Genomic DNA, 26,160 nt, shown 5'->3' with positions numbered 1-26,160 from the left:
TGAAGTGGAAGTGTCTAGTCCTTCTTTAAACTTAAATAAATAAATAAATAAATAAATAAATAAATAAATAAATAAATAAAACAAAAGGGAGAAGCTTTGAGATTCTGCAAGAAAATGGAAGGATTGATGCTTATAGACAAGGGCTTCCCAGTAACAATCTTCTAATACAGCAATGTCCAGTCGAACTTTCTGTGGGGATGGAAACGTTCCACATCTGTGCTGTCCAATGTGATACGAGCCATACGAGCCAGACGTGGCTATCAGCACTTGAAACGTGGTTGTATGACTGAGGAACTGAATTTTAAATTTCATTTAATTCTAATTAATTTAAATGCAAAGTTACATGTGGCTAATGGCTATTGGATAGGACAGTGCAGAGCCTTCTAATGTTTCCAAACAAGCTGAACTAAAAAATTATCAACAGACAAATGCCTCTGAAGCCAAGTGAAGATTTACTGCTGTAAAGGTCCCTTACCCTCTGCTGTCTGGTATTCCAGCAGGTCCTCTGGGGGCTGAGGCTCCCTATGAGCTCATCTTTTCCTTGAGCCAGGCCCTCTTATGAGTAGAATTCTGAATTATGCATATTCTAATTAGAATTATAGAGTTGGTCCTCCAACAATGTGGGGCTTAAGGGCGCCAACCCTCTGTGAAGTAGAAAACCAGCTACAACTCTACAGTTGACCCTCTGGACTCATATCTGTGGATTCATGTAGTAATGCAGTATTTACTATTAAAAAAAATCTGAGTATATGTAGACCCTGCAGTTCTAACTCGTGTTGTTCAAGGACCAGGTGTATGCTTCTTTTCTTTTTTTTTTCTTCAGCTAAGACAGCAAAAGAGATGATTTACTGTCCTCATTACCTTCAGCCGCAACTGAGAACAGAACTAGTACAGAATGACACAGGTCCAGGGCAAAGGACCAAAAGGGGCCATTTTGATGTGAGCAAGGTGGGCCTCTCAAAGGTTGTCGAGGCAATCAGAATGGGCATACATGTTGCAGATCCACTGAGACAAGTTCTAGACAGTAGGTATGCAGCCCAACAATTTCTACCAGCATCCCTGGCCTCTGGCTTCCCTTGTTTCTGCTCCTGCGGCCTCCATGGGTGTACGATTTTACTTGGACCTCTGCCTCATCTTTCTTCTTTTGTGCTTGAGCCTGCGTCTTTGCTTCTTCCTCCACTTCACTCTCATGGCGCGGAGGTTTCTCAGGAGATGGCACTAAGGCTGAGAGCTGTTTCTGTTCTTTTTTAAAAAAATAATTTCAAAGAAAAATTTCACTTTGAGTGACAATTATTTTTCTGGAAAGCAGAGACTTCACTCTCCTGAAGTTTCCACCAAAGCTACCATATTTCAACCAGTCTTGCTAATAGCCCAGCTGGTCACTCATGCTTATGGGGGGACGGGGAAGAGGAGCTAGAGAAAGTGCTATAAATTTAACTGGACTAGTGCAAGCTCACCCAACAGTGCTTTGAAAACCCAATATGCTCCCTCCCACCAAATTAAGAAAAATAAAAAAAGTAAGGGTGGTGAGTAGAAAATACCAATGGTTTGCTGACAAAAAAATGTCACCTGCCATTTCAGTAAACAACAAATATTGCCACCATCAAGCCATCAGCCACGCAGCCACCCCATGGTGCACCCTGAGGGGAATTCAGGATGGAGAAAAAGAGGATACCGGCCCTAGATAGTTAAGAGGCATATCTAAGGAATAATTTCAAGGAGCCCAGACTCTTGCATTTTCCCATACACAGACAAGCACTAAAATCATTAACTTGAGATGTCTCTGTTTTGTGATTAGCAATAATCTTTTAAAAATTAATTATATTATTTATTTATTTATTTTGGCTGCTCTGGGTCTTAGTTGTAGCACGTGGGACCTTCATTGTGGCATGGGGGATCCTCAGTTGTGGCATGCATGCAGGATCTAGTTCCCTGACCAGGGATTGAACCAGGGCCCCCTGCATTGGGAGTGTGGAGTGTTACCCACTGGACCCCCAGGGAAGTCCCCTAGCAGTAACCTTTTGATGTTCATCTACATTTTTTTTTTTCAGCAAAAACTCCTATATATCCTGGCTCCTCCCTTACCTCTTTGGAACAGCTCCTCAGAGCTATCCTGACAGTCCGTCTCCCGGGCTGTAGTCCTCAGTAAGGTCCTCGAATAAAATATAACTTTTAACTTTTACACTGTGTGGTTTTTTTTTCAGTTGGCAGGTTTCAGCAGGGGTGAGCTCACTTCTCAGGAGATGATGCTGATGTGCCATTGGTCCCTGGAAGGGTGTGCTCGAGCACTGGGAGGTTGCAGAGAAATTATAAATAAAAATTTTACATGGCCAAAAAAAAGAAAAGAAACTCCAATGGATGAATCATATTCATGCTGCAAATCACAACCCTGGTAGCGCGGTGGACACATGGTCAAAGTGGGTGAAATGGAGCAGGACACTGTGAGGCCTTCCTGGGAGCAGACCCCAGCACTACCCCCATCTCAAGTTTGTAGAAAACCTTCAGCCTCCTGGGCCTTCCCAGAGTTCCAAAGAGCAAGTTGAATCAGAGAAGTGAGGAAATGCAGAGACAAAGGAAAACAGTCAAGCAAGACAAAAATAATAATAGTTTAGCCATAAAACAAAGTCAAGGACCCTTAGTTCCTCCTCCAGGGCTAGAGATAATATCCTGAGCCATATCCCTGAGTTATTTTGCAGAGACTGAAGCCCCCACCAGGTGGAAGAAGTTAACTGCAAACCGCATGCTGACCATAACTGCGTAGACTCCCAGCCTCGCTGGAACTAGAAGGTTGATGTTGACTCCAGAAATACCACCTAGTTACATCACCACCAACCAATCAGAAGAAGTCCAGGAGCTGAGCAGGCAACCCGCGACCCTCTCCCTCATCTTGTCTTTAAAATCACATCCCTGAAAGTCATCAGGGAGTTCAAGTCTTCTGAGCATGAGCTGCCCACTCTCCTTGCTTGGCCCTACCTTGAGAGCCTTGCTACTTTCCTTCACCGCAACCCAGGGTGGGTAGACTGGCGGGCTAGGGGGAGCAGACACAAGCTCGGTTTTGTAATGTGGATACAGAGGGGCAGGAGCCTCCAGGCTGGAGGTTTTAGAAGTGTATTTCAGTCCCTGTTCACTTACCTTTCTCTTCAGCAAAAAGTAGTGAGAACTGAACACGATGAACATTTCTGTAAAGTGAAAACGGGTGAAAATGGAAATGATTTAAGAGCTCTCTCTAAAAACAAATTGACCAAGAAACAGATTGGCCCAACAGATTTATTTCCGAAACATCCCTTCCACTCTAATCAATGTGGGTGTAATTCTGATTAAAATGTGCATTCAACCAAAGCGTCAACGCATTCAGAGTCTAAACTGCGTCTTTCGGCTCCTGCCCCTGGGAGGCTGGGGCAGCCCTCTGCCCTGCAGCCTCTCTAGCCCGACTCTTTAGGGACTTGTTGCCTTCTCGCTGCACTCAGCACCGGCCTCCAGTCGGGCCGGCTAGCACCAGGGGACCAAAAGCAGATCACTTGAATTAAAACGCTCTTTCCGGGCGGATCCTAGTGGCGGGGCCGGAAGGGACGCGTAGGACTCCGGCGCGGACCACGTTGGGAGTTGTAGTCACCGCCCCTTGGCGGAGGTGGGAGGAGGCGGCAGGGAGGGGCGGGACCGCGGTCGGGTTCGCGCAGGCGCACACCTCCCGCCGGGCAGCATGGCGGACACAGCGGCGCAGCCCAACAAGAGAAGGCGCGAAGTGGATGCCGAGGAGGCGGAGGCGCCCAGCACAGAGGGAAAAGAAGCGGGCGTTGGGAATGGTACCTCTGCCCCTGTCCGCTTACCTTTCTCCGGCTTTAGAGTGAAAAAAGTGCTGAGGGAGTCTGCGCGGGACAAAATCATTTTCCTACACGGGAAGGTACCATTAGGCAGCCCTGGGGAGGGGATGCGGGAAGGAGTGACCCAATTGTCGCCTCGGAGGCGGATTTTTTTTTTTTTTTAGATTCTTCGGAAAATACCAAGCACATTCCTCGGGGCGGGGGGCGGGGAAGGCAGAGTGCAGTAAAATGCAGGGGGGTTAGTTCGTGGAGGAGGCAAAAACTACTTGTGAAATTAAGGGAATTAACACGCGTAGGGCTAATTTTCCTAATTCCTCTTTTACTAAAAAAAACTAACATTTGTAGAGTGTATTGCCGATTCAAAATCACATGTTGAAGCCCGTAAGCATTCATCAGTCATTCATTAAACCTGTAAGATGCTAGGAACCCAGCAAGTGTTGCCCGACGGTCTTGCTCATCCAGGCCCCAGGTAGGGACATAGAGACTGGGAGGTCTGATCCTTGCTATACAGAGCTCCAGCCCCAACCGAGGAGACAGTTTATTAAATTGGTGATTCAGTTCCACATATCACACGCTGACAGGCCAGCACTGAGCTGGGTGCAGGGGACGTAGTGATGAAAGTTACCATCCTTGGTCTTCAGGAGAGCAGAGTATCTTCAGGTAGGCAGACACCGCTGCCTCTAATGCCATGTGCTCAGCTTTCCAGCAGGGGCTGAGGAGAGACTGGAGACCACCTCAAGAACTAGTGAGGACGCTGTCCAAGGGTTCTCCAGAACTCCTGGCAGGAGCTCTCACTTTTGAGAGCATCAGGGGGACCTGGCTGAGGCTTCCATGCCTCTCTGTGTCTCTCTCTTTTTTTTGGCGGTGCTGCATCCTAGTTCCCAGACCAGGGATTGAACCCACGCCCCCTGCATTGGAAGCGCGGAGTCTTAACCACTGGACTGACAGGGAAGTCCCTGCAACTTGTTTTTTAGAAGGTTCTGTCTGGTTCTCTCACCCCTACCTGTCTTCAGTCTGCAGCACTTGCTGAAGATTTTAGCCATGAGAACCTTCAACCTAGAAGCCTGTTGGGATACCCAGATTCTAGTTTCTGTTTCAACATTGACTATTTGTGTGACTTTGGGCAAGCAGTCTTCTCTGGACCTCAGTTTCTTCATCTGTAAAATGGGGAGAATTTGACAGAGGCCTGTGAGCCTAAAATAGAAGACAGCTGAGAAGCTTTGCATCTTTTAGAAGGAGGATGTGAGAGCTGCCACAAGGATTTGGGTTGATGAGATGCCATCTCTGAGAGAAGAAACATGGGCGCCATCGGCTAGACTTCCCCAGAGGGAAGACTGCAGGGAAGGAAATCCCAGGTGTTGGGATTGCAGAGGCCCTGGGAGCTTTTACATCTTTTACCTTTGCTCTCCAGGCCTCACCTGTGGTTCTGCCCCTGGGCCCACTGATGGTGTCTCACCCACAGGTTAATGAGGCTTCTGGGGATGGGGAAGGAGAGGATGCCATTGTGATCCTGGAGAAGACACCATTTCAGGTGGACCACGTTGCCCAGCTCCTGAAGGGCAGCCCTGAGCTCCAGCTGCAGTTCTCCAATGATATCTACAGCACCTATCACCTGTTCCCTCCAAGGCAACTGAGTGGTGAGCATGTGGGGTGGAGGTGGCTGCCTGTGGGGCGAGTGGGATGGTGGAGAATTAGGGGGTGTGGTGACCACTTCACAACTGATTTGCATATTCTAGTGCAGTGGTTCCCTATGGAGGAAGAAGGGGACATTTAGCAATCTCTGAAGACATTTTTGGTTGTCAGACCCGGGGAGGTGGGGTGCTGCTGGTACCTAGAAGGTGGAGACCAGAGATGCTGCTAAATAGCTTACAAAACACAGGATGGGCCTCCACAACAAAGAAATGGCAGTGGTGCCGAGGTTGAGAAACCCAGTTCTGGTGTGATGTGTTTTGGGGTGGGAGTGTGATTCATAGGATAGAACGGTTTCGTCTACTAATTGAATACTAATGATTGTCAGCAGTTATTAAACCCTTACTGTTGTGCTAGCCACCGTTCTAAGTATCCTACATGTGTCATTGTATTTAATCTTCAAAATAGCCCTATTGTGATAGGACTTTACAGGTGAGGAAAATGCGATTTGGGAAGGTTAAGGAAGTTGTCTAAGATCACACAGCAAAAAGGTGGCCGAAAAACTGAGATCTTTAGTCGACCGAGGACTTGCTCACCACGCGGCTGTGGAATGAGCAGCGTTCTGGGTGCCGCAAGATCAGTTAGTTCCCTGTAGGAACTCTCTTTCTAGCGGGGAGACAGTGTGATTGAGGAAAGCCTTGAGAAGGGCAGGAGTTTGTGGGTTAAAAAGTAGTGATTTGGTTTTGATCGCAAGTATTTTTTAATTTATTAAGAAGAGGAAGAAGAAGAACATTCCATGCCTAAAGCCAGACTTGATGTGAGCTTTTCTCCTTTAGACAGTTAGAGTCAGGAGGCAGCTTCGTGGGAAGCATGAGGCAGCTTGGTTGACCTTGAAGGTTCCTTCCAACCAGGAAATTCTGGGTTGTGCTTTGCAGCCCAGGACAGTTTTATAATATCCTTCTGTCTTTATTGGTCCTCCAGCACTTCAGAACAGGTTGGCTTTACAGATATCCTGCCAGGTCTTTTGGATAGACTTAGTCTTTTCTGCACCCCCGAGAAAGGGTTCTCTTGTTGTCCTTTGGAAATATATGTGAGTGCTTAATGTGAGACAAGCAAACTTTTCACGGCTGGAAGCAAAAGAGCCCGGTCCTTTGTTGAAAGAGGGCCAGATTGATCGGTGCCCGTGGACGGAAATGGACGGCTGTATTTGCTTTCTCAGGCGCTGACATTTAAGCAGACATAGTTGTCAACACAACGTGGCAGAAGCATGACAGTAGCCAAACACTGTAGTCAAACACGACGTGGGGCAGCCCCCAGACTACAGGCTCTGGGGCCGTTATTCTGCTGCACCCCTTGCCCTTGCCTTACCCTTTTCTCTCTCCACCCTCCCCACCCTCATCCAAAACTCAGAAGGTTTTGCTCCACGGAGCAACCTTGTAGCACTCCGTTTCATATTATTCTTTTCAGCACATGTACTTCTGTGGTGCTACACACAGTTGGTGGTGGCTGCTGCCCCGTCTTTCTATTTTTGTCATTTTTTTCCAGGATAAGCGCTGAAAGAGGCAGTGGATTATCAGGATGACAGGTGTTCGTCCCCATTCCGCCCTGAAGATGTCTACACCCCTTCCCCAGTGCTGCACACTCCTACCTGGGAGCCTCAGGCTTTAGCTCATCTTTTCCAGGGCTCACTGTCTTTTCAGCATAAGCGCACAAACAGTGCATCATACTCTTATTTTTCCTACTGAAACTAGGCACGGCAACTTGGAAGTCATAACAGTCTGGCTCAGGGCTCCACCCTCATCCCTCTCTCGTTTCGCTGTGTGTCCTGTCCCTGGATGACATACCAGATCAGGGGTTGGCAGACCTTTTCCGTCAAGGACCAGAGATAAATATATTAGGCTTTGTGAGCCGCTAATGGTCTCTGTCACATATTCTTTTCTTTTTTAACCTTTTTAAAAATAACAGTACTGCTCTTATCTTGCTGGATGTAGGAAAACAGGCCATAGGCTGGATTTGACCTTCTGGCCATAGTTTGTCAACTTCTGTTCCAGACTTTTCCCACTCAAAGTGTGGTCTGTGGACCAGCAACATTGGTATCACCCGAGAGCTTGTTAGAACTGCAGACTCTCAGAGCCCACTCCAGACCGCAGAATCAGAATATGCATTTTAGCAAAAACCCCAGGTGAGTCACATGCACACGAAACTCGTTGAGAGGTCCTGGTGTTTGAACATATCTGTGGGTGATGTTCACATTTATTTCTCCATCTCTGACCTCTCCAAGAACCCCAGGCTCATACTGAAATAAACACTGGCTTGACATCTCCATTTGGTGGTCTCATAGGTACCTCAGAGGTGAAATGTGAGAACTGATGTGCTGTCTTTAGAAGCACTTAGCCCGTATTAAATTGTAGCCACTGTGACTGTTATGATGTGCTGGGCCCTGTGCTGGGTGCTGGAGCTTCACAGATGAATGAGAGGCCATCTCTGCCCTCTCAGTCTTGTTTCGGGGAGGGGGCACCCCACAATCTACTGTGAAAAGGGGGAGGTAAACGTCTCAGGGTTGGGTCACTGCCCGGATGTAGGGAACAGCGGTCCTTGGACGTTGGGGCCGTGTCAGACTCGTTTCCAGGTCCCAGCAGCCAGGCCCACATCAGGTGTTCAGTAAATGACCCCTGAAGAATGAACCCACAGACCTGCCCACCTCTCTTTTCTTCCCTGTGGGCCAAGCATTCCAGAGCCACGAGGTGGCAGCACGGCCAGGGTATTCCTTTGGCCTTGGTCCTCAGGCTTCTCGGCCCCGCCTCTTCAGTGCCAGTCACCAGCTCATTTCTCAGCTGGCTGCTCTGATGACTTCTTCTGGTAGTTCTCTGTTCGTTGGCAGACTTCTCTTCTAGCCTGAGGTTTTGCTGTCTCCTCACTTAGCCCTTCCAAGTTCTCAGCTGACCACAAAAGGCTGTTTAGCGAGGCCCTCACGGCCCCCCTACCCCGCTGACCTAATAGAGCACGGGCGTCGGGGTCCGACCCGGCCAAGCGCTAACACCTACTGGCGCTGTTTCGTAGTCTTCATACATAGTGCAGGGGTCAAGCGGTCCGGCCTCCCCCGGCTGGGATCCTGGCTTTGCCATTTACCAGTTGTGAGAACTTGAGTGTCTGTATTCAACCAACAAATTAGGGGGCGCCTGCTGCCAGGTACACACAGGCGAGGGCATCAGACGTTACTTCCTTTGGGGTCGTAGTGGGGGAGGCGGACGCCAACAAGGAGACACATCGACACGGCCGCGAACAGGGGAGGGGCTGCTCGGGCTGGGGACCAGGGCTCTGTGGACATGACCCCCAAGCTGAGGCCTGAAGGATGGAAAGGAAGCAGCTGTGCAAAGAGCTGGTGAGAGCGCTGGGGGGAATGCCCTGGGCTGAAGCTGCAGCACATGTTCTGGGGGAGGAAAGAGAAGGGGAGAACAGTGGGAGCCTGGCGGGTGGGTGGTGACTGAGCTGTGTGGCCCAGATGAAGCTGAGGAAGCAGCTGCAGTTACTTCCTTGTTAAATTAGGTTAGTAGCTGAACATGCGTCAGGATGGTTATGGAATGCGTGAGACAAGAAAGGGTGTTTTAAGAGTTTTTAGCCTCTCTCCACAGTGAGAGATATAGATATAGTTTACATTGTGACCCAGTGCAGATAGATAAATATATGTGAATATAAGGTACAGAAATAATTCACAAAACAGTACTTACCCTTAGTTTACGGGACACGCTCTAGTATTCTCATCTTCATTCCAGTCTTCTCTGTTTCCTTTTGTGTAGATGCTGGTCTTAACCTCCTAAATTAATTTCCTCACCACTGTCATGGGTTATGACCCACTGGGATAAGGTATCTAAAGCACTTAGCACAGTGGCATATGGTGTGTACTCAGAAGTGTTAGTCATCTTTTGTTGTTGTTTTTCCACCTTTAAAATTATATGAGCCTTAAATGGAACAATATATGTAACAGAGGGAAACATGCCTGGCCCTGACCACGGTCCGGTTTCCTTTGTTCCCCCTGTAGCCATGTGGCAAATGTGAGGACCGTGTGGGCCAGATGGCAGGGCAGAGCCTGGTCCCCTCCTGCTCCAGCTCTCACGCTTTCACGCCCTGTGGCCCGTCAGTGGAGCCCTTTCATTGGGAACTCTGTTCTCTTACCTGGGGAAGAAGGGGGCAGGTAGTAGGGAGAGGGGTGTGACTCAGAAATCCAGACTGCCTCTAAAAAGGCCATTGTTTTCCCGCTGTTAGAGCAGGGCTGGGGAACCTCAGCTTCAGAGCAGGAGGCTTCTGTGTGTGAGTGAGGCTGGGCCAGGGAGCAGAGGGACCCCGGGAATCCCATCCTCTCGTGGTTGCAGGGAACTCCCAGAACTCTAGCTACAGACCTGGTATTCTGTGCAGAGGCAAAACCTGGGGCTCTGGACGAGGGGCATTTGAAAAGGCCAGCCACTCCCCTAAGAGTTTTCCTGGCAGCATAGAAAAGACTGGAAACAGTCCAGATAACAACTAACAATAAGAGTAGGTAAGTAAATCCTGCACTGGACTACTTCTCCACCCAGCTACACACGTCAGGAAGGAAGGCTCTACACACATAGAGCCGGAAAAGCAAGACATAAAATACTCACCGTGTGATTCCTTGATTCCGATTAGATCACGTTGAAAAACAAGCAGAACTAAACAATACACTGCTTGGGGATGCATTCATGCCTCATAAAACTAGGAAGACAAAAAAAGAAATGATTAACCCCTAATTCAACAAAGCGATTATCGCTGGCAGGGCAGAGACTTCAGGTAATATTTGTTTCTTGGGCTGTGTGCTCCATGCATGGATGTTCTTTTATTTTAGGTCTTTAAACAGTATATATTTTATGTTTATGTACATATGTGTGTGTATATATGTGTGTATGTAAAATGTGTGTGTGTGTATATATATACACATATATATGTGTTTTATATATATATATATATATATATATATATACACACACACACATTTAATATTTACAGTATATTTCCCAATTAAAAATTAAGAAAAACTGGCAAGTCCTTGGAAGAACTAAGAATATTCGCCAGGTGCATTATAGGCCTCTGCCCTCATTCTCAAGTTTGGTTTCTAGTCACTGTTGCTGCAAGTAAAAGTGTTTGATTAAGGCTTCCTGCCTTCCTCTGGGTCTGGGGCACTAGCAGACTTTTGTTTCTGTCCTGCCTTCTGCGGACGAGGGAGCCCTGTGCTGTGCGGTGCCCACTCGGGACAGTGCCAGTGGGCAGAGGAGGGTGGCACGTGGCCTCCTCCAACGACTGGAGGACAGGGCCGGTCCAGGCTCCGTGGCTGCGTTCCAGCACAGACTGGCACAGGCCTCTCACCCCATACCCTCGGGTGTCCTCTGCAGCCCTCCCGGCACAGCTGAGCTGAAGGACAAGTGCAGTTTGAACCGTGACCAGCAGGGGCAGCCTTGCCAGACAGGTCTCGGCCAGGACAACACCAGAGCAGGGTGGGGAAGGGTGCCAGCATCATCCAACACGAGAAATACCCCAGGCTCAGGGCCACATCACGGAATCGCTCTGAGACTCAGTTTCTCTGAATGAGAAATGAGGAATCGATTAGCTGACTAGCCTATCTCAGGGGGCTTCGGTATCAGATGAGGTCATAAAATCATCATTTCTCAGCTCTGAATGGGATGCAGAAGTTAGTTATCAGAATTGCTTGAGGAGCTTTCTTGAATACAGAGTCTGGACCTACTGAATAAGAATGTCTGGGGTAGGCTGGGGCATTTATCAAAGTCATGCAGTCACACAGTCAAATAATCAAATAGCACGGAGGCTTATCTGGGTAGAGACAGGCTCTTGTACCACTCTGACCCACCCTGGTTCTGCCTTCCAGAAGTAACTACTGTTAAGACAGTTTCTGGGGTTAGTGCTTCCAATGATTTCTTCTAGACACTTAACTGAGTAATATGTTTATGCAACTCTTTCTTGATTTATCAATTTCCCACAGTGGAAGATGAAAGTCTTAGCTCCTTTACATTTTCCTCACCCTCCCTCCCTCCTCCTCCCAATTTTTGATGTTTATATGATTATTTCCCGGATTTTTTTCTTATTTGCCTTTGGAATCCTAAATATATCGAAATCTTTAGTCCTTATTCCATGTACTCTAGATTGTATCACTCTGCTGGGGGAGAGTATCGGTGAGAAGCCTCTGGCCTTCCCTTCCCAGCACCTCTTCTGTCCTTTGCTGTCGCCCAGCTTCTCTGTCAGCTGTACTGTACTTGTATTTCACAGCTCCCAGGCAGCCCTGAGATCACGAGGGCAAACCACTTACGACCATTCTGTACCCAGACGGCCATTCTGTTTTTCACATTCAGTACAGTAGTCAATTACGTGAGATAGCGACACTTTATTATAAAATAGGCTTTGTGTTAGATGGTGGTGCCCAGCTGTAGGCTAATGTTAGCGTTCTGAGCGCGTTCGGGGTAGGCTAGACTGAGGTATGGTGTAGGTTAGGTGTAGTAAATGCATTTTCGACTTAGGATGGGTTTATCTGCATGTCACCTCATCATAAGGTGAGGAGGACCTGTACTCTGTTTTTGAAATTACCTAGTCATTTACTTTAATAATTTGTTATGTATTTCCTTCCTTCCTTCTGGAAACATTGTTTCCAAGATGCTCTTCTCTTTTTGCTCCAGTTTGGAGAGCTGATTCTTGAGGAGTGCCTTGAGCTCTCAACAGACTTCCCTTCCACAGCTGCTTTCCTGGGTTAGATCCACTGTCTTCTGGATGCTGTGTCTTTTTCTTTCTTGTTTTACTCTTGTTTAGCTGAAGTGCATTCTTAAGTACTTCCTCAGAAAGAATAAATGAGAGGAAAACTTGTAATCTTTTGTTTTGCCCTAACTTTTTTTTTTTTTTGGCCACACCACATGGCTTGTGGGATCTTAGTTCCCCAACCAGGGGTTGAACCGAGGCCCTTGACAGTGAGAGTGCGGAGTTCTAACCAGTGAACCACCAGGGAAGTCCCTGCCCTCACTTTTAATTTATGATTTGACTGAATACAGAATTTAAATTTATTTCCCCTCCGAATATTAAAGGCATTGATCTCTTGACTTAAATAAAGCATTGTTGCTAATAAGATATCCAATGCCAGTTTAATTCTCATTTCTCTGTAGCTAACTTCGCTTTTTGTTGTCATTTGTTTGCTCTGTTAGTTTCCTTCTCTCGAAGCGTATAAGATGTCTTCTATCTTTAGTGTAGTGGGGTTTTGTAATGCTGTGTCTAAGTTGGATTTTTTTTTTTTTTCATTCACTCCGCTGGGTACTTTTGGACCCTTTCAATTTAAAGTCTTATGTTAGCCTTCCACTCTGAATATTTTTTCTATTATTTCTTTGATAATTTCCTTCTCTCTGTTTCCTTTATTTCCTTACTGGAAATCCTATTAGTTGTTAGACTTTCTAGATTGGTCCTGAAACAGGAGGGAAGGGGGCAGGGCACAGCCTTTGAAAGAATGATATAGCCCAAGGACATGACATAAACTGATTAGAACCAAATGGGTCCAAGATGGCGGACAAGTCAACTTCCATTAGACGTTGAGCCTCAGTATACACTCACTGTAACACATCAGCAAGCTAAATGACTCACCAGAGGCACCATGACGGTTCCAAACCGACCATAAGGATCAAAAAGTGGGTGGTGGCCCCATTCCTGGAAATCCCCACCCCTTCCCAAAAGAGCTGGAATACTCCTCCCACTCATTAGCCTATGAAATTACCCACCCCTATAAAAACTGACAACTCCATACCCTGGTGCATTTCTCACCTTCTGAGATGGCCCACACTCTGTCTGTGGAGTGTGTCCATTCCCCGGTGCATTTCTCCCCCCCTGAGATGGCCCACACTCTGTCTGTGGAGTGTGTTTCCCTCTAAATAAATCCACTTCTTACCTATCACTTTGTCTCTCGCTGAATTCTTTTTGTGATGAGACATCAAGAACCTGAGCTTCCTTAAGTCCTGAAACCAGGTGTGTGATCTCAGTTGGAAGACTGTGGGTTTTGGCCAGGTTCGAGTCCCAGCCGTGTGGGTTCAAGTCCCAATCAGGGTTTTGGCCAGGTTCGAGTCCTGGCTACGTGGGTTCAAGTCCCAATCTGAGGTGCACGGTTTCAGTCCCATGTGCTGTTTCTGTTCTCTTCCTTTTCCCATCTGTCTTTTCTTTCTGTAGACTGGTAGATGGTCTTGACGTTGTCCTCCAGACCTCCTAGAGAAGGTTTTCATTTGGGAGCCACCATTTTAATTTTCTTTCTTCTGGTCCTCTGATTATTTCATTTTCATAGTGTCTTGCTCTTGCTTCACAGAGGCCAAATTGGGTTGACTTTCTCTGACACACTAATTAGAATTGTTTTAAAAATTATCTCCTGACCCTTAAATGATCCCGTTTCCTCTGGGATCTGGTTCTGGTTGTTTATTTTGGTCATTCTTTTTCAGGCTGCTGTTTTTCCCTCAGTGTCTGGTGAATGTTAGTTCATTTGTATTTATTTTATTAAAAAAAATTTTTTTTGGCCATACCATGTGGCTTGTGGGGTCTTAGTTCCCCGACCAGGAATCGAACCTGGGCCCTCCGCAGCAAAAGCACAGAGTCCTAACCACTGGACCACCAGGGAATTCCCGCTTCATTTGTATTTAAAAATGAAGAACCAGACTGATAGTCTAGTGAGCTGATAGGTAGGTCTGTTTCCACAATAGGCCCCTCTTGGGTGGGTAGCTGCCCAGTGCTGTGCAGACGGGGAGTGGGGCTTGTCGGCCGTCTGGCCTTGCCTGAGTGTGCGGTTTGAGCAGTGTGTGCTCTGGAGCCTGCATGCTCACTTGTCCACCATAGCTCATGGGCCAAATCTGGCCTGCTTCCTTTTGTATGGCCCATGAGATAAGAATGGTTTTTACATTTTTCAGAAGTTGTTTTTTAAAAAAAAAAGAAAAGAGGGCTTCCCTGGTGGCGCAGTGGTTGAGAGTCCGCCTGCCGATGCAGGGGAGCCGGGTTCGTTCCCCGGTCCAGGAAGATCCCACATGCCGCGGAGCGGCTGGGCCCGTGAGCCATGGCCGCTGAGCCGGCGCGTCCGGAGCCTGTGCTCCGCAACAGGAGAGGCCGCAATGGTGAGAGGCCCGCGTACCGCAAAAAAAAAAAAAAGAAAAAAAAAAAGAAAAGAAAAGAAAACTAAGAAGAGTTTTCCCACCCCTGCTCCAGCCCAAGGGTTAATATCTTTGGAGCACATTCCTCTGTTTTCATCTGCATTAAGTGCCTGTCCCTAGGATGAAGGTAGGCAATGAATGGAGCCAATTGGTACAGCTCTTCTCTAGAGGGGGCCTTTAGTTGGTCCTAGTCTCCAGCGTCATTTCCCGTCCTGTCCTCTGTCCCTGCTTGTTTAGAGCCCACATCCTCTTCTGGTTCCTGTGGTGAGGCTGGCAGTCACCTCCATGTAGCCCATTGGATGCTCCAGGCTGCAGCTTCCTTCAGTGTGGTCTCATCCACTCACATCCTACCTTCCACTTCCTAACTTCGGAAAATGAATTGCAGTCTCTTATTCTCTGCTGCCTCCCTACTCTTGTTCCCGTCTCTGTTACGGGTTTGTTCCTATTTGTACGTCATTACTGCCATTGCAGTGGGTTTTTGAAGCGGCCTGAGAGTCACTATTAAATAGGAGATGGGGACCTTCCACATATGTCTCAGTATGCCGGGTGGGGCTCTGTAGGTGTAGGGAGCTCAGGCCATAGAGAAGTTACCCCATTGAGGCCATGCCCAGATGGAGCCAGTGTTGGTGAGCTGAGACAGACACCTCGTTTCTCCCAGACTCCTTTGCACGGAGCGAGTCCGAGGTGCTCATGCACAGTGGGTGGGGTGTCAGACATGGCCAGATCCATAAGATAGTGAAACCTGTGTCCCTCTGGCCTAGCGCTTCTCCTTCTCGGTGTCTGACTTAGTCACTCATACATGTGACCCTGTGTGTGTGAAGGGTTAAGAGGCATGGTGTGTACGCAGCCTAGGCTACAACGCGATTGTTACAAAGGAGGGAGGAGGTCTGTATGGACTGTCATGGGAGATCTCTGAGGTCACAGATAACCCCTAAAGACTCATCCCTCTTGTGCTTAAAAAATAGACCTCTGTGTACACGTGTTCACGTATGTGTAAATTCATTCAAGAAAAGACTGAAATAATGGGCACCGAACTATTATTGGCGTTTACATCAATAAAAAGGATTAGGGGTTAGACTTCTGAATTACTGGAGAATATAATCATGTGATGCTCTGTTAGAGATTTTTTAGGACGTTAACCTCATCCCCAAGCAAACCAAACAAAGAAGCAGACCACAAGATTAGCCTGGACTGGGGCCTCTGGCCATGTCCTTACTTCACAGCCTGAATGACCCTCATTGTATGGGGCTTGTCAGTTCATCAGCAAGTACTGCGTACCCGCAAATATGCAGACCCCAAGCTCTGGAGATTTACACTTGGCTGCAGAGACATACCTGGGAGATACTGGTCAAGAGTGTGTGGCCATGGAGGGATGATGCTGGGAGCTGGCGGGGTGGGCCGTGCACAGTTAGCTCCTCCCACACCTGGAGACGTGAAGGCAGGAGGTTGTTCCCGGTGAGGACAGCGGTGTGGACAGAGCTGCGGAGTGGACCCAGCTAGCTGGGCTTTGAAATGGGACTTCTTTAATGGGGCAGGGGAAAGGCGAGCCAGCCCACAGGAGTCTCTCTTCATCAGCAGAGGCCACCTAAAGATGGCAGATTTCTGTCTACCTTTCTCCCTGGGTGCTTCAGAGCTTCTGACACCAGCAAGCCAGGGCCCTCTCTGGGGCTTAGAGGGACAGTGGAATAACAACAAGCAGAAACTTCAAGATGGAAAGGTCCCTACCACCAGAGTAAAGTTCTTGTCCCAGAATCTGGGTTCTGCCTTCCTCTCAGCTGTCTCACGGGCCTCGCTTGCCCTCCCCCGCCAGCTCCGCTCCGAGAGCCCTCGGGTGCGGCCTCCTCCGTGCCCCCATCTCCTCCTTCACCAGCTGGGAGCAGAGGCCTCTGTTCAGTTCTCTGTTTAGACTTGTGGCTTCCACGAGTCTGGGAAAAGCTGTTTTTTGTTGAGTTCAGGGCCTATTTAGAAGTGGCTAGATCCTGAGCTCCTGAAATGCAGCCACCACTCTCTCTCTCACTCTCTCACATGGGGCAAGGCACCAAGACTCTGTGGCAGTCTTAAGGCTCGAGTCAGCAGAAAGTCAGCTTACTCAGGACCAGTGGGCAAGGGCGGATTACCCACGCGTTAGCTGGTTCCACTTCAGCCTGGGCGGCCTGGTTCTGATCCGTGCCTCTCCGTGAGCGAAGGCCTAGAATTCCGGTAGTCGTGGCTCCCCGGGAGGCAGGGTGTCCTGTGCCCTCCACCTTCTCGCTTCGCGCCAGCACACGCAGGATGCCCTGAGACTTGGCACCTCTGCTCCTTTCAGAGTGAAGTAAGGAGATGCCTTTAGACAGGAAGTTGGGATGGAGGCCGTCTTCTGGGACTCCTGAGTGTTCAGTGTAACGGCTCTTAGAGTCTGGTCCGCTGGGCCCCAGAACAGTTTCTTCCCGCGTGTGGGGTTAGGGTCTCGTCAGGACTCTCGACGGCAGCTCCAGTCTCTCGTTAGATATCTGCTCTCATCCTTCTGTTCAGATGCAACTCCGTGGAGTGCTGTGCGTCCTGCAGCCACCCTGCCGCAGCAGTTCCCATCCCTAAAGGATGTAACCCCTGGGGCTGCATTCAGAGTCACTGAATTTGTGGCTGGGCCGTCAGGTCAGGTCCCGTCGGACCCTCTCCTGACCCTCCCCGGCCTCGGAGGACCAAGGAGAGGGGGTGGGGCCAGGGTCTTGCTAAAATCAGCATGTGCCTCTCCTCTGTCTCCAGTGGCGTCTCTGTGCTTTCGCTGAGACAGGTGATTAGCTGTTGGGAGGTTTGCTGTGGGGCGGTTGAAGCTTCTTTCCGGTAGGATCCTGACTGCACCCTTCAGCCCTGTTTATCCTTTTTGATCTGGAGGTCTTTTCAGGCCTCTCGTGAGTACTTTCAGCATCCTGCAGCGTGGGACAATGGAGGCCCCGCCCCGGGCCTCCTCTTCCAGCCTCCGGCCTGCTCTCCGGTCTCTGTGACACCAGGGCTGGGAGGGTGTTGTCTGGCCGGGGGAGGTCTCCAGGAGGAGGGAAGAAAACGCGAGTCCCGGGAGACACCCCACCAGCCCCTCCCGTTGCCAGCCTCCTCTAGGAGTGCTCTGATGGGGTGACCTGCCAGCCTGGGTCTGGCAGCCCATCAGCCGGGTGGGTGCCTGCTTGGCTCCTGTGGGCGGAGTGTGGGGTGGGCCTCACAGCCTGATCACGCTCTGCTCTTGCTTCTCCCCGTGCTCCCCTGAGCCTGCACGTCTGGGTCAGGTAAGTTGAAACGAGCTCCTGGTAATGGAGGGAGGGCAGAAGCCACAGGCTGGGCCGAAGCGGTGACCTCGTCGGGGAGAAGTCATCAGCAGCGCTGGAAAGCGGACTTGTTTGAACATGTGTGTGGGAGGGAGAGCAGGCTACATGTGTGTGGGAGGGAGAGCAGGCTACATGTGTGTGGGAGGGAGAGCAGGCTACATGTGTGTGGGAGGGAGAGCAGGCTACATGTGTGTGGGAGGGAGAGCAGGCTACATGTGTGTGGGAGGGAGAGCAGGCTACATGTGTGTGGTTGGCACGTTCATGTCTCACGTGCAACAGCATTTTCCTGGGGATTTGGCTAAGCTATAGCTTTGGCAGGGGGCAAGAAAGGCAGCTGCTCTTTCCTGTCTGTAGCCCCGCCTCTGAAAGCAGTTGGGCTTTCGTGTCTGGGCGGGGGACAGGGTTGGTTTTATTTGTTGGAGAAGGAGGTTCAGCAGACCCTAATTGAGGGTCTTGACAGGCAGGACGGAGCTCTGTGCTAGCCATGGGCACACCAGCCTGCTCCTCGGGCTGCGGAGAGAGGGAGCGGGTGTGGACGTCGGGGAGAAGTCATCAGCAGCGCTGGAAAACGGACTTGTTTGAACATGTGTGTGGGAGGGAGAGCAGGCTACATGTGTGTGGGAGGGAGAGCAGGCTACATGTGTGTGGGAGGGAGAGCAGGCTACATGTGTGTGGTTGGCACGTTCATGTCTCACGTGCAACAGCATTTTCCTGGGGATTTGGCTAAGCTATAGCTTTGGCAGGGGGCAAGAAAGGCAGCTGCTCTTTCCTGTCTGTAGCCCCGCCTCTGAAAGCAGTTGGGCTTTCGTGTCTGGGCGGGGGACAGGGTTGGTTTTATTTGTTGGAGAAGGAGGTTCAGCAGACCCTAATTGAGGGTCTTGACAGGCAGGACGGAGCTCTGTGCTAGCCATGGGCACACCAGCCTGCTCCTCGGGCTGCGGAGAGAGGGAGCGGGTGTGGACGGGGCTGCTGTCATCTGGGGTGTGTCAGTGTGACCGTTCCTGCCGCCACAGCATCCCTGTAGAGAAACAGCCGCTGACCTGAGCCCCACGAGGGCGGCAACCACCCTGCCCCAGGCCTCCTTCCCCACCGTCCAGCACCGTCACAGTGCGTGGGCGGCAGGGCGGTTGGTACCACCCACAGAAGTCGAAGCAGCCATCGTTCCCTGTTGTTCGCGGGCTCGTCTTCATCCCTCTGCGCTCCCCTCCAGCGCCCGTTCCAGCCCAGCATCTGGCTTCAGCAGACCCCCTGGGGCCGCTCCTCAGACAGGCCCCCGGCGCTGAGGGGAGCGTGCTTCTGCTTCCCTGCACTCCCAGGGGGCCTGCAGGGAGCATCGAGCACCGCGTTGTTGTCTGACATCCTCCCGGACCTCCCAGTCTGCAGCTCCAGTCGCTCCGGCACCTCACTGAGCTCTCCGCTTTTGCTGACAGCTGTTTACGTGTCTCCAGGAGGGGTTGGAACTAATCGTGTCTCTCCTATCTGATAGGGCTGCTTTTTGGAGAAAGTGGCTGCAGCATAGGTTTCTTAGGGGAAGGCCTGGAAGAGGGTGGCCCTGTCGCAGGGAAAGCACTGTGCATAGAGGAGTCAGACTTCTTAGGTTCAATCTCAGCTCCACCACTTACTAGTTGTATGACCTTGGGTAAGTTACTAACCTCCCTGGGCTTCAGTTTTAAGGGGTGGCTTATTTTTCTGTTTTTAATATATTTGTTATGAAGTGATCCATATTTGTCTTAGAAAATGTAATGACTACCCAAAAGAACTAATTTTAAAAATTACAATTACACACATCTCCACTGCCCAGAGATAACGTCCCATCTTGGAATATGTCCTGAATTTAGGACTTTTTTTCTGTATGTGCTTATGTGTATGCAGTTGTACATGCACACACTCTTTTATCAGTAAAGTGGCATATATTCTGTTCTGTAGACTGTATTGTGAGGGCCCAGTATGTGTCAGGTGCTGTTTCAGGCACAGTACACCCAGTGTACAAAACAGAGTCTTTGCTCTCCAGGAGCTGATGTCCAGTTGGAGGAGAGGAACCATAAATAACAAATAGGTCAAGAGTCGGTAAACGGCTAAGAAGAAAAATAAAGCATTAGAAGGGAGACAGAAGGACAGGGACCTGGGCTTCCAGTTAAAAGGGGGCCGTTCAAGTGCCCGCCTGTTTCCTTTAAAACCCTCACGAAAAATGGCATGAAAGGAATTATCTTTCAATAAAATTAACCCATAAAGACTAGAGGGAGAGGAGACAAACCGAGGAAGCGAAGGGAGGAGGAGGAACTGACGTGGCAGGTCTGAGAGGGGAAACCTGCGCCAGCCGAGGGGAATCTGAGCCACGGCTGCCAAAATCCCCTTTCCTGCTTCACAGGACTGGGAACTGCTCCTTCCAGAGATGGGTCTAGAGATTCTAGGTGCCGGTGAGGGTGGGGTGATGGTACCAAAACGTAGACGGTTAAGTGGAAGTCGGCACATTTAGTGTTGAGATGACCCCTGGCCACCTTCCCTCCACCCACCTGCTTCTCTTGCTCATCGCTCAGAATGCTGCCTGCCAGGTTCCTGCCTCCACATGTGAAACTGGAAGAATCATATGGGGACTCTGACCAGCCCAAGAGAAAAGACTTAAGTTCCTGAGGGCTCCGTCACGCAAAGGAATAGCCTGGTGATCCTAAAATGAGGCTCCAGGTGAGCGCTCGTGTGTCCGCAAGCTTCCCGCCAGCGACTTAGTGCTCTACTCTTACATGTGAGTGAGTGGACAGACCAGGTGGCAGACTTTTGAGTAATGCCTCAGTTAAAAAAGAAAGGACAAGGCGAAGGAAGGAAGGAAAAGAAAGAGACTTGGAGGAGACAGAAACTACGCAGGGAGAAGGAATTTTCAAAGACTGTCATTAATCTCAGAAATTATGGTATATAGAAAGCAAAAGAACAAGACACTATCAATAAGGAAGTTTTTTTTAAAGATCTTAGAAATTAAAAATACAGCAGAAATGGGACTTCCCTGGTGGTCCAGCGGGTAAGACTCCACGCTCCTAATTCAGGGGGCCCGGGTTTGATCCCTGGTCAGGGAACTAGATCCCGCGTGGCACAACTAAAGATCGCATGTGCCGCAACTAAGACCTCACTGCAGCCAAATAAATTAAAAATATTTTTTAAAATGCAACAGAAATGAAAAGACAAGATGAAGAAAAATTCCTGAAAAGTAGAGCAGAAAGACATAGAGCTGGAAAATGGGAGAGAAAAAAACCTACAAGATGAATGAATCAAAGAAGTTAAATATGCAAATAGTGTTCCAGAAAGAAAGGGCAGAGAAAATGGGGAAGAAAATAATCAAAGAAATGAGTCCCAGGACTGAAGAACATGATTTGCAAGATTGAAGGGTCCTGACACTTAACCCAGCTCGATGGATGAAAATAAACCCGCTCCAAGACCCATCAGCACAATCAGGACACGGGGGACAGTGAGGAAAAAACAGGTCGGTACAAAGGTTTGGGGATTAGAATGACCTCAGACTTCTTAGCAGCATTGCAGTCTAGAAGGTCACAGAGCAGTGCTTTCACACTTGGAGGGTCATTGCTATCCATCCTAGAATTCTTTAGCCAAGCGCTCAATTAAGGGCAGCAGTAGAATAAAGACGTTTTCAGATGTTCCAAGTCTCTAAGTGTATCTCCCTTGCGCCATATCTCTGGATGCATCTTGAGTTTGTACTTCAGTGCCGTGGTTCTTTTTTTCCTTTTTTCTTTTTAAATTAATTTCTTTATTTATTATTTTTGGCTGTGTTGGGTCTTCGTTGCTGCGTGCGGGCTTTCTCTAGTTGCGGCGAGAGGGGACTGCTCTTCGTTGCGGTGCGCGGGCTTCTCTTGTTGCGGAGCACCGGCTCTAGAGCCCGCGGGCTTCAGTAGCTGAGGCGCGTGGGCTCAGTAGTTGTGACTCATGGGCTCTAGAGCGCAGGCTCCGTAGTTGTGGCGCACGGGCCCAGTTGCTCCGTGGCCTGTGGGATCTTCCCGGACCAGGGCTCGAACCCGTGACCCCTTCATTGGCAGGCAGATTCTTAACCACTGCGCCACCAGGGAAGCCCAGTGCCGTGGTTCTTGATGTATGGTCCTTGGCCCGGCGGCAGCAGCTGCATCTGGGGACTTGTTAGAAATGCAGATTCTTGGACCGCACCCCAGGCGTCCTGAGTCAGGTGGTTCTGATGCACACTAACGCTTGAGAAGCACTGCTTCAGTAAAATGAGGACATACACGTGAAAGAGGAAGATAATGGATCCGGGAAACAAGGTACCCAGCACAAGAGAGGGGGCGAGGGCAGTGCTTGGAGCTCCCAGGCCACAGCTCTGCACGGGGCACCGGCAGGAGCAGGTCACAGGCTCCGTGAACACGCTGTTGCTCTCGTGCCTGATGAGTTGTAACATCAAGAGGAGATTTCTATAGAAAGGGAAGTGGATGTGGGGATGGGTTAGTGACACGTTTATAGAAAAGAGGACAAAAAAGTAAACGCTGACTCTGTATACCAAAAATTGTGCTGAAAAGGAAAAATAGTCACCGTGGACTATTCAGCAGTAGACAGCATTTACATCATCATAGTGGTATTGATGTCGAGTACTGACTTATCCAAAATTGTGATCTGGTTGTGTTGTGAGGATGGGGTAGAAAGAGCGTGTGTGCACATGCATACTCGCGCTCTTTTGGTATAGAGTTGGTAAAGAAGCTAAATCCTTATCTTCCATAATGGGAGGTTAATAAATAATAATAAAACTGAAAAATCAAGGTGGAACAAGTTATAAAAACGTTCGTAATTTGGAACTGTGGAAGTACGAAACCGAGGAAATGGCCGGAAGAGTTGAAAATGGTGCTCAGAAAGGAGCAGAAAACATTTAAAAACAAGCTTCGTTTGACTTTTAACCTATGTGCAAACACACCTTAAACTAAAAATAAAAACAAAGTTCAAAAAAGCATGACGGATAGGAAGCCCTTGTAAGGAGTGTCAGGGACACTCTCGATAGGTTGTGAACATTTTTGAGCTGTTGGTTTTGGAGTGGATTTTTTAAAGAATGCCAGCAGGAGGTCAGGGTCGGGAAGTTCCTTGTTGCTTCTCTAGCTACTGGGAGAAGCTTCTGGGCTGGGAGGTTCCAGGTACTTCTCATCCTGGGCAGGTGGCCCCTCAAGTCAAACTTGCTAAATGGGTTGGCAGAGAGGGCGCCGGGCGGAGGGTGAAGCCACGTCTGCTGACCTGCGCGCGCGGCTGGCATGTGGTGCTGAGGCTGAAGCCCAGCGCCGAGCATCAGCTTCCTCGTGTGTGACATGGGGGCCAAAGTCGTACCCGTCTCGCACTGGCTGTGGGGAGTGAGTGGGTTCATATGCATGCAGGGTTTAGGACAGTGCCTGGTGCCTCCGCTGGCAGTTAGCGCCCAGGGTCTAGAGAGTACCGACACCTTTGTATTTAACTTTATATTTCGAAAAAAGTTTTCAACCTTACAGAAGAGCTGTAAGAATAGTACAAAGAACTCCCTTAAAAAGCCCTTCACCTCTTGTTAACATTTGGCCACGTTTCCTTTTTCTCTCTCCACATACACGTATAATAATATTTTGTTACTCTTCGCTCTGTTATTGAAAAGTAAGTTGCAGACGTGGTAGCCCCTCAGTGCTGAGCACGGCTGGTGTGTGTCTCCTAGGAACCAGAGGAAAATGATCAATTTTGGGAACTTCCACATCTCTACAAAGCCATTATGTGATGTGGAGACCATTATTAAATCTTGCCAGTGTTTCAGTACCATCTTTCAAGCAGGAAACTCCCGCATACCCCCGTCCTGCCCCTGTCCGGGATCCAGTCCAGTCCCTAGTGTCCTGTAATCGGGAGCAGTCCCTCAGCCCTAACTTTGACGCTTGGGAAGAGCTGTGAAGCCACTTGTTCCATAGAGCGTCCCTGGGTTTGGGAGGAGGATGTCGCCTCGCGATTGGATGCAGGTTATGCGTTTTTTTGGTTTTTTTTTTTTTTTTTTGCGGTACGCGGGCCTCTCACTGTTGTGGCCTCTCCCGCCGCGGAGCGCAGGCTCCGGACGCGCAGGCTCAGCGGCCACGGCTCACGGGCCCGGCCGTTCCGCGGCACGTGGGATCTTCCCGGACCGGGGCGCGAACCCGTGTCCCCTGCATCGGCAGGCGGACTCTCAACCACTGCGCCGCCAGGGAAGCCCAGGTTATGCGTTTTGTCGGGCGCACCACGGCACAGCCCAGGAGGCCCAGGGCGTCAATTCATCCCATGAGGAGTGAGGTTCACTCCAGTCACTTTGTGTCCGCCTCTGTAATTAATAAGTAATCTCTGAGGAGATGTTTTTGAGGCCCTGAGTGGATGTCCTGTTCCCCAACGTATTTTCACCCGATGGTTTGAGCATTTATCGGGCATTGACTCTTGCCCAGATTCCTCGTGAAGCTCAGTTGCAGGTCATTTGGATAAACACCAGAGTTTGCTTTTGGCTGCCAGTGAGAAACTCGGCATTGGGAAATATATTGACTCTTTTTTTTTTTTTTTTTTTTTTTCCCGGAGAGGTTTTATTCCATTGGGACAAGAAATGCTCTTCCTGGGTTTAAAGTCTAGAAAGGCCAGATTCATTTTTTCATTTGTTCAGTATTTGTTGAGTACCTGCTGTATACCAGGCGCTCTTCCAGGTGCTGGGGATAAAATGATAAAACAAAATTTTAAGGTAGACAAAAATCCCTGTCCTCCAGGGAAGTCCGTCTAATGGGGGACTCAGACAGTAAATATGTCCTCTGTCGTCAGGCAGTGAGGGGTGAAGGAGGCAGGGCGTGGGGAGGCAAGGGGTTCCTCTTTAGTCGGGCCGTCTGGGACCTCTGAGGAGCCGGCCTTTGGACGGAGGCCTGAGTGAATGAGACCGGGGAGCAGGTGTGAAGCCTAGAGGTGGGAGTCGGTGGGGAGTGTAAGGGGGTCGCTGTGGCTGGGGCAGAGATGGCCGGGGGAGAGTGGCGGTCGGCGGGCTTGGAGGGGGGCCTGGGCGAGACCGGAGGGGCAGTCCCCACCCTGATGCCAGCAGCGAGGGTCTGACCGAGGCTGGGCGAGCAGTGACTGGCTCTGGCAGGGCTCAGAGTGCAGCAAGGTGTGCCTCCTCCAGGCAGGCGGGTCTCAGGAAAGGAAGCAGGACAGCAGAAAGTGAGCAGTTGGAAAGTGCCTTTTTATTTTTCCCTGCTGTTGGCGGGAGGGCAGGAGGGGCCGGTTCCCAGGGCTCTGCGGCGGGGGCAGTCACTGGCCAGCCTTGGCAGGCGGGCATGCCCATCTGCCCCGTGGCTTTCCGGTCTGGAGCGGCCAGGGGGCCCCAGGCCGGGAGCCCAGGGCTGCGTGTGCGTTGCCAGTGGGGCCGGGCTCTTCTCTAGGTCATCCGTCCCGGCCCGTCTCCCCACCCAGAGGGAGCGCCTTTCTCCGCCTGCCCGCCCAGGCGACACAAGGAGAGTACGAGCCAGCATTGGAGGAGCATTTTTCCATGGGGGTGCAGGTGGAGGGCAGCTTCTGGAGGCTTCCCGCCTGCTGCTCACTGGCTTCTCACGTGCCCAAGGTTACACAGCCAGATTTGAACCCAGGCTTATTGGTGCCAGAATCTCGTCCTTCCCCACCAGGCTGCACTGCAAGGGCCAAGGTGCTGACATTCCATCTATTTCAGGCAGTCTCCTGTCTCCTGAGAGCTTGGTGTGCTTGACCTTTGACCTCTGGCCTGTGACCCTGGGCCGTTAGAGGGTGGTGGGAGTGAGAAGTGCCCAGAGGATTGCGAGGAGACTTTTGTGCCTCCCGTTCCAGGTCAGCTCGAGAGATTCCTAGGAAGTGGGGTGACATTTATTTAGCGCCTCCGTGGGTCCAGTTGACATGCCTTGTTTAACGATAACAGCAACTCTCTGTAGGTTAGATTTTATGAACACCATAAATAGATGAGGAAGCTGAGACTCAAAGGTTAAATAACACCCAAGGTGGCACAGCCAGAAAGGGGAGAGTCATACGTCAGCCTGTGTCTCCATGCTGCGCTGCTCTGCTTGCTAGAGCTGACGGGCCAGGGGCCTTTGGTTCTACCAGGCGTCACGCTCTTGGCATTGCGCCTTTGGACGCCCGCACTCAGCTGCTAGAAGACGATATGGGCCTGCAGGCAGAGGTGGAAAGAGCAGACTTCAGGGCGGAAGACCATGGTTCCAGTCCTGTCTCTGCCCCATCCCACAGCGTGGTGTCGAATGGGTCTGGAATCCC

The 26,160-nt window shown here is 50.0% G+C and overlaps 1 protein-coding gene and 1 non-coding gene across 2 annotated transcripts in view; one reads left to right on the top strand and one right to left on the bottom strand.

Annotated features, from left to right (window-relative positions):
- The first annotated feature begins 3,681 nt into the window (after positions 1–3,681).
- The window catches only part of DCPS (decapping enzyme, scavenger), a 35,708-nt gene continuing 13,229 nt past the window's right edge, over positions 3,682–26,160 (top strand). The window contains exons 1-2 of the mRNA XM_007124675.2: positions 3,682–3,901; positions 5,284–5,458. Coding sequence (XP_007124737.1) covers positions 3,701–3,901; positions 5,284–5,458 — 376 coding nt within the window. The 5' untranslated portion in view covers positions 3,682–3,700. The remainder of the gene's footprint in view (positions 3,902–5,283; positions 5,459–26,160) is intronic.
- Positions 14,034–14,106, bottom strand: TRNAK-UUU (transfer RNA lysine (anticodon UUU)). Its single transcript has one exon. It is a non-coding gene; the product is annotated as a tRNA-Lys (tRNA).

This window comes from Physeter macrocephalus, chromosome 16 (assembly GCF_002837175.3).
Source record: "Physeter macrocephalus isolate SW-GA chromosome 16, ASM283717v5, whole genome shotgun sequence".
In the NCBI taxonomy this organism is placed as follows: domain Eukaryota; kingdom Metazoa; phylum Chordata; class Mammalia; order Artiodactyla; family Physeteridae; genus Physeter; species Physeter macrocephalus.
Note: the sequence above shows the minus strand (reverse complement) of the source record. Positions and strands in the feature narration are given on the sequence as shown.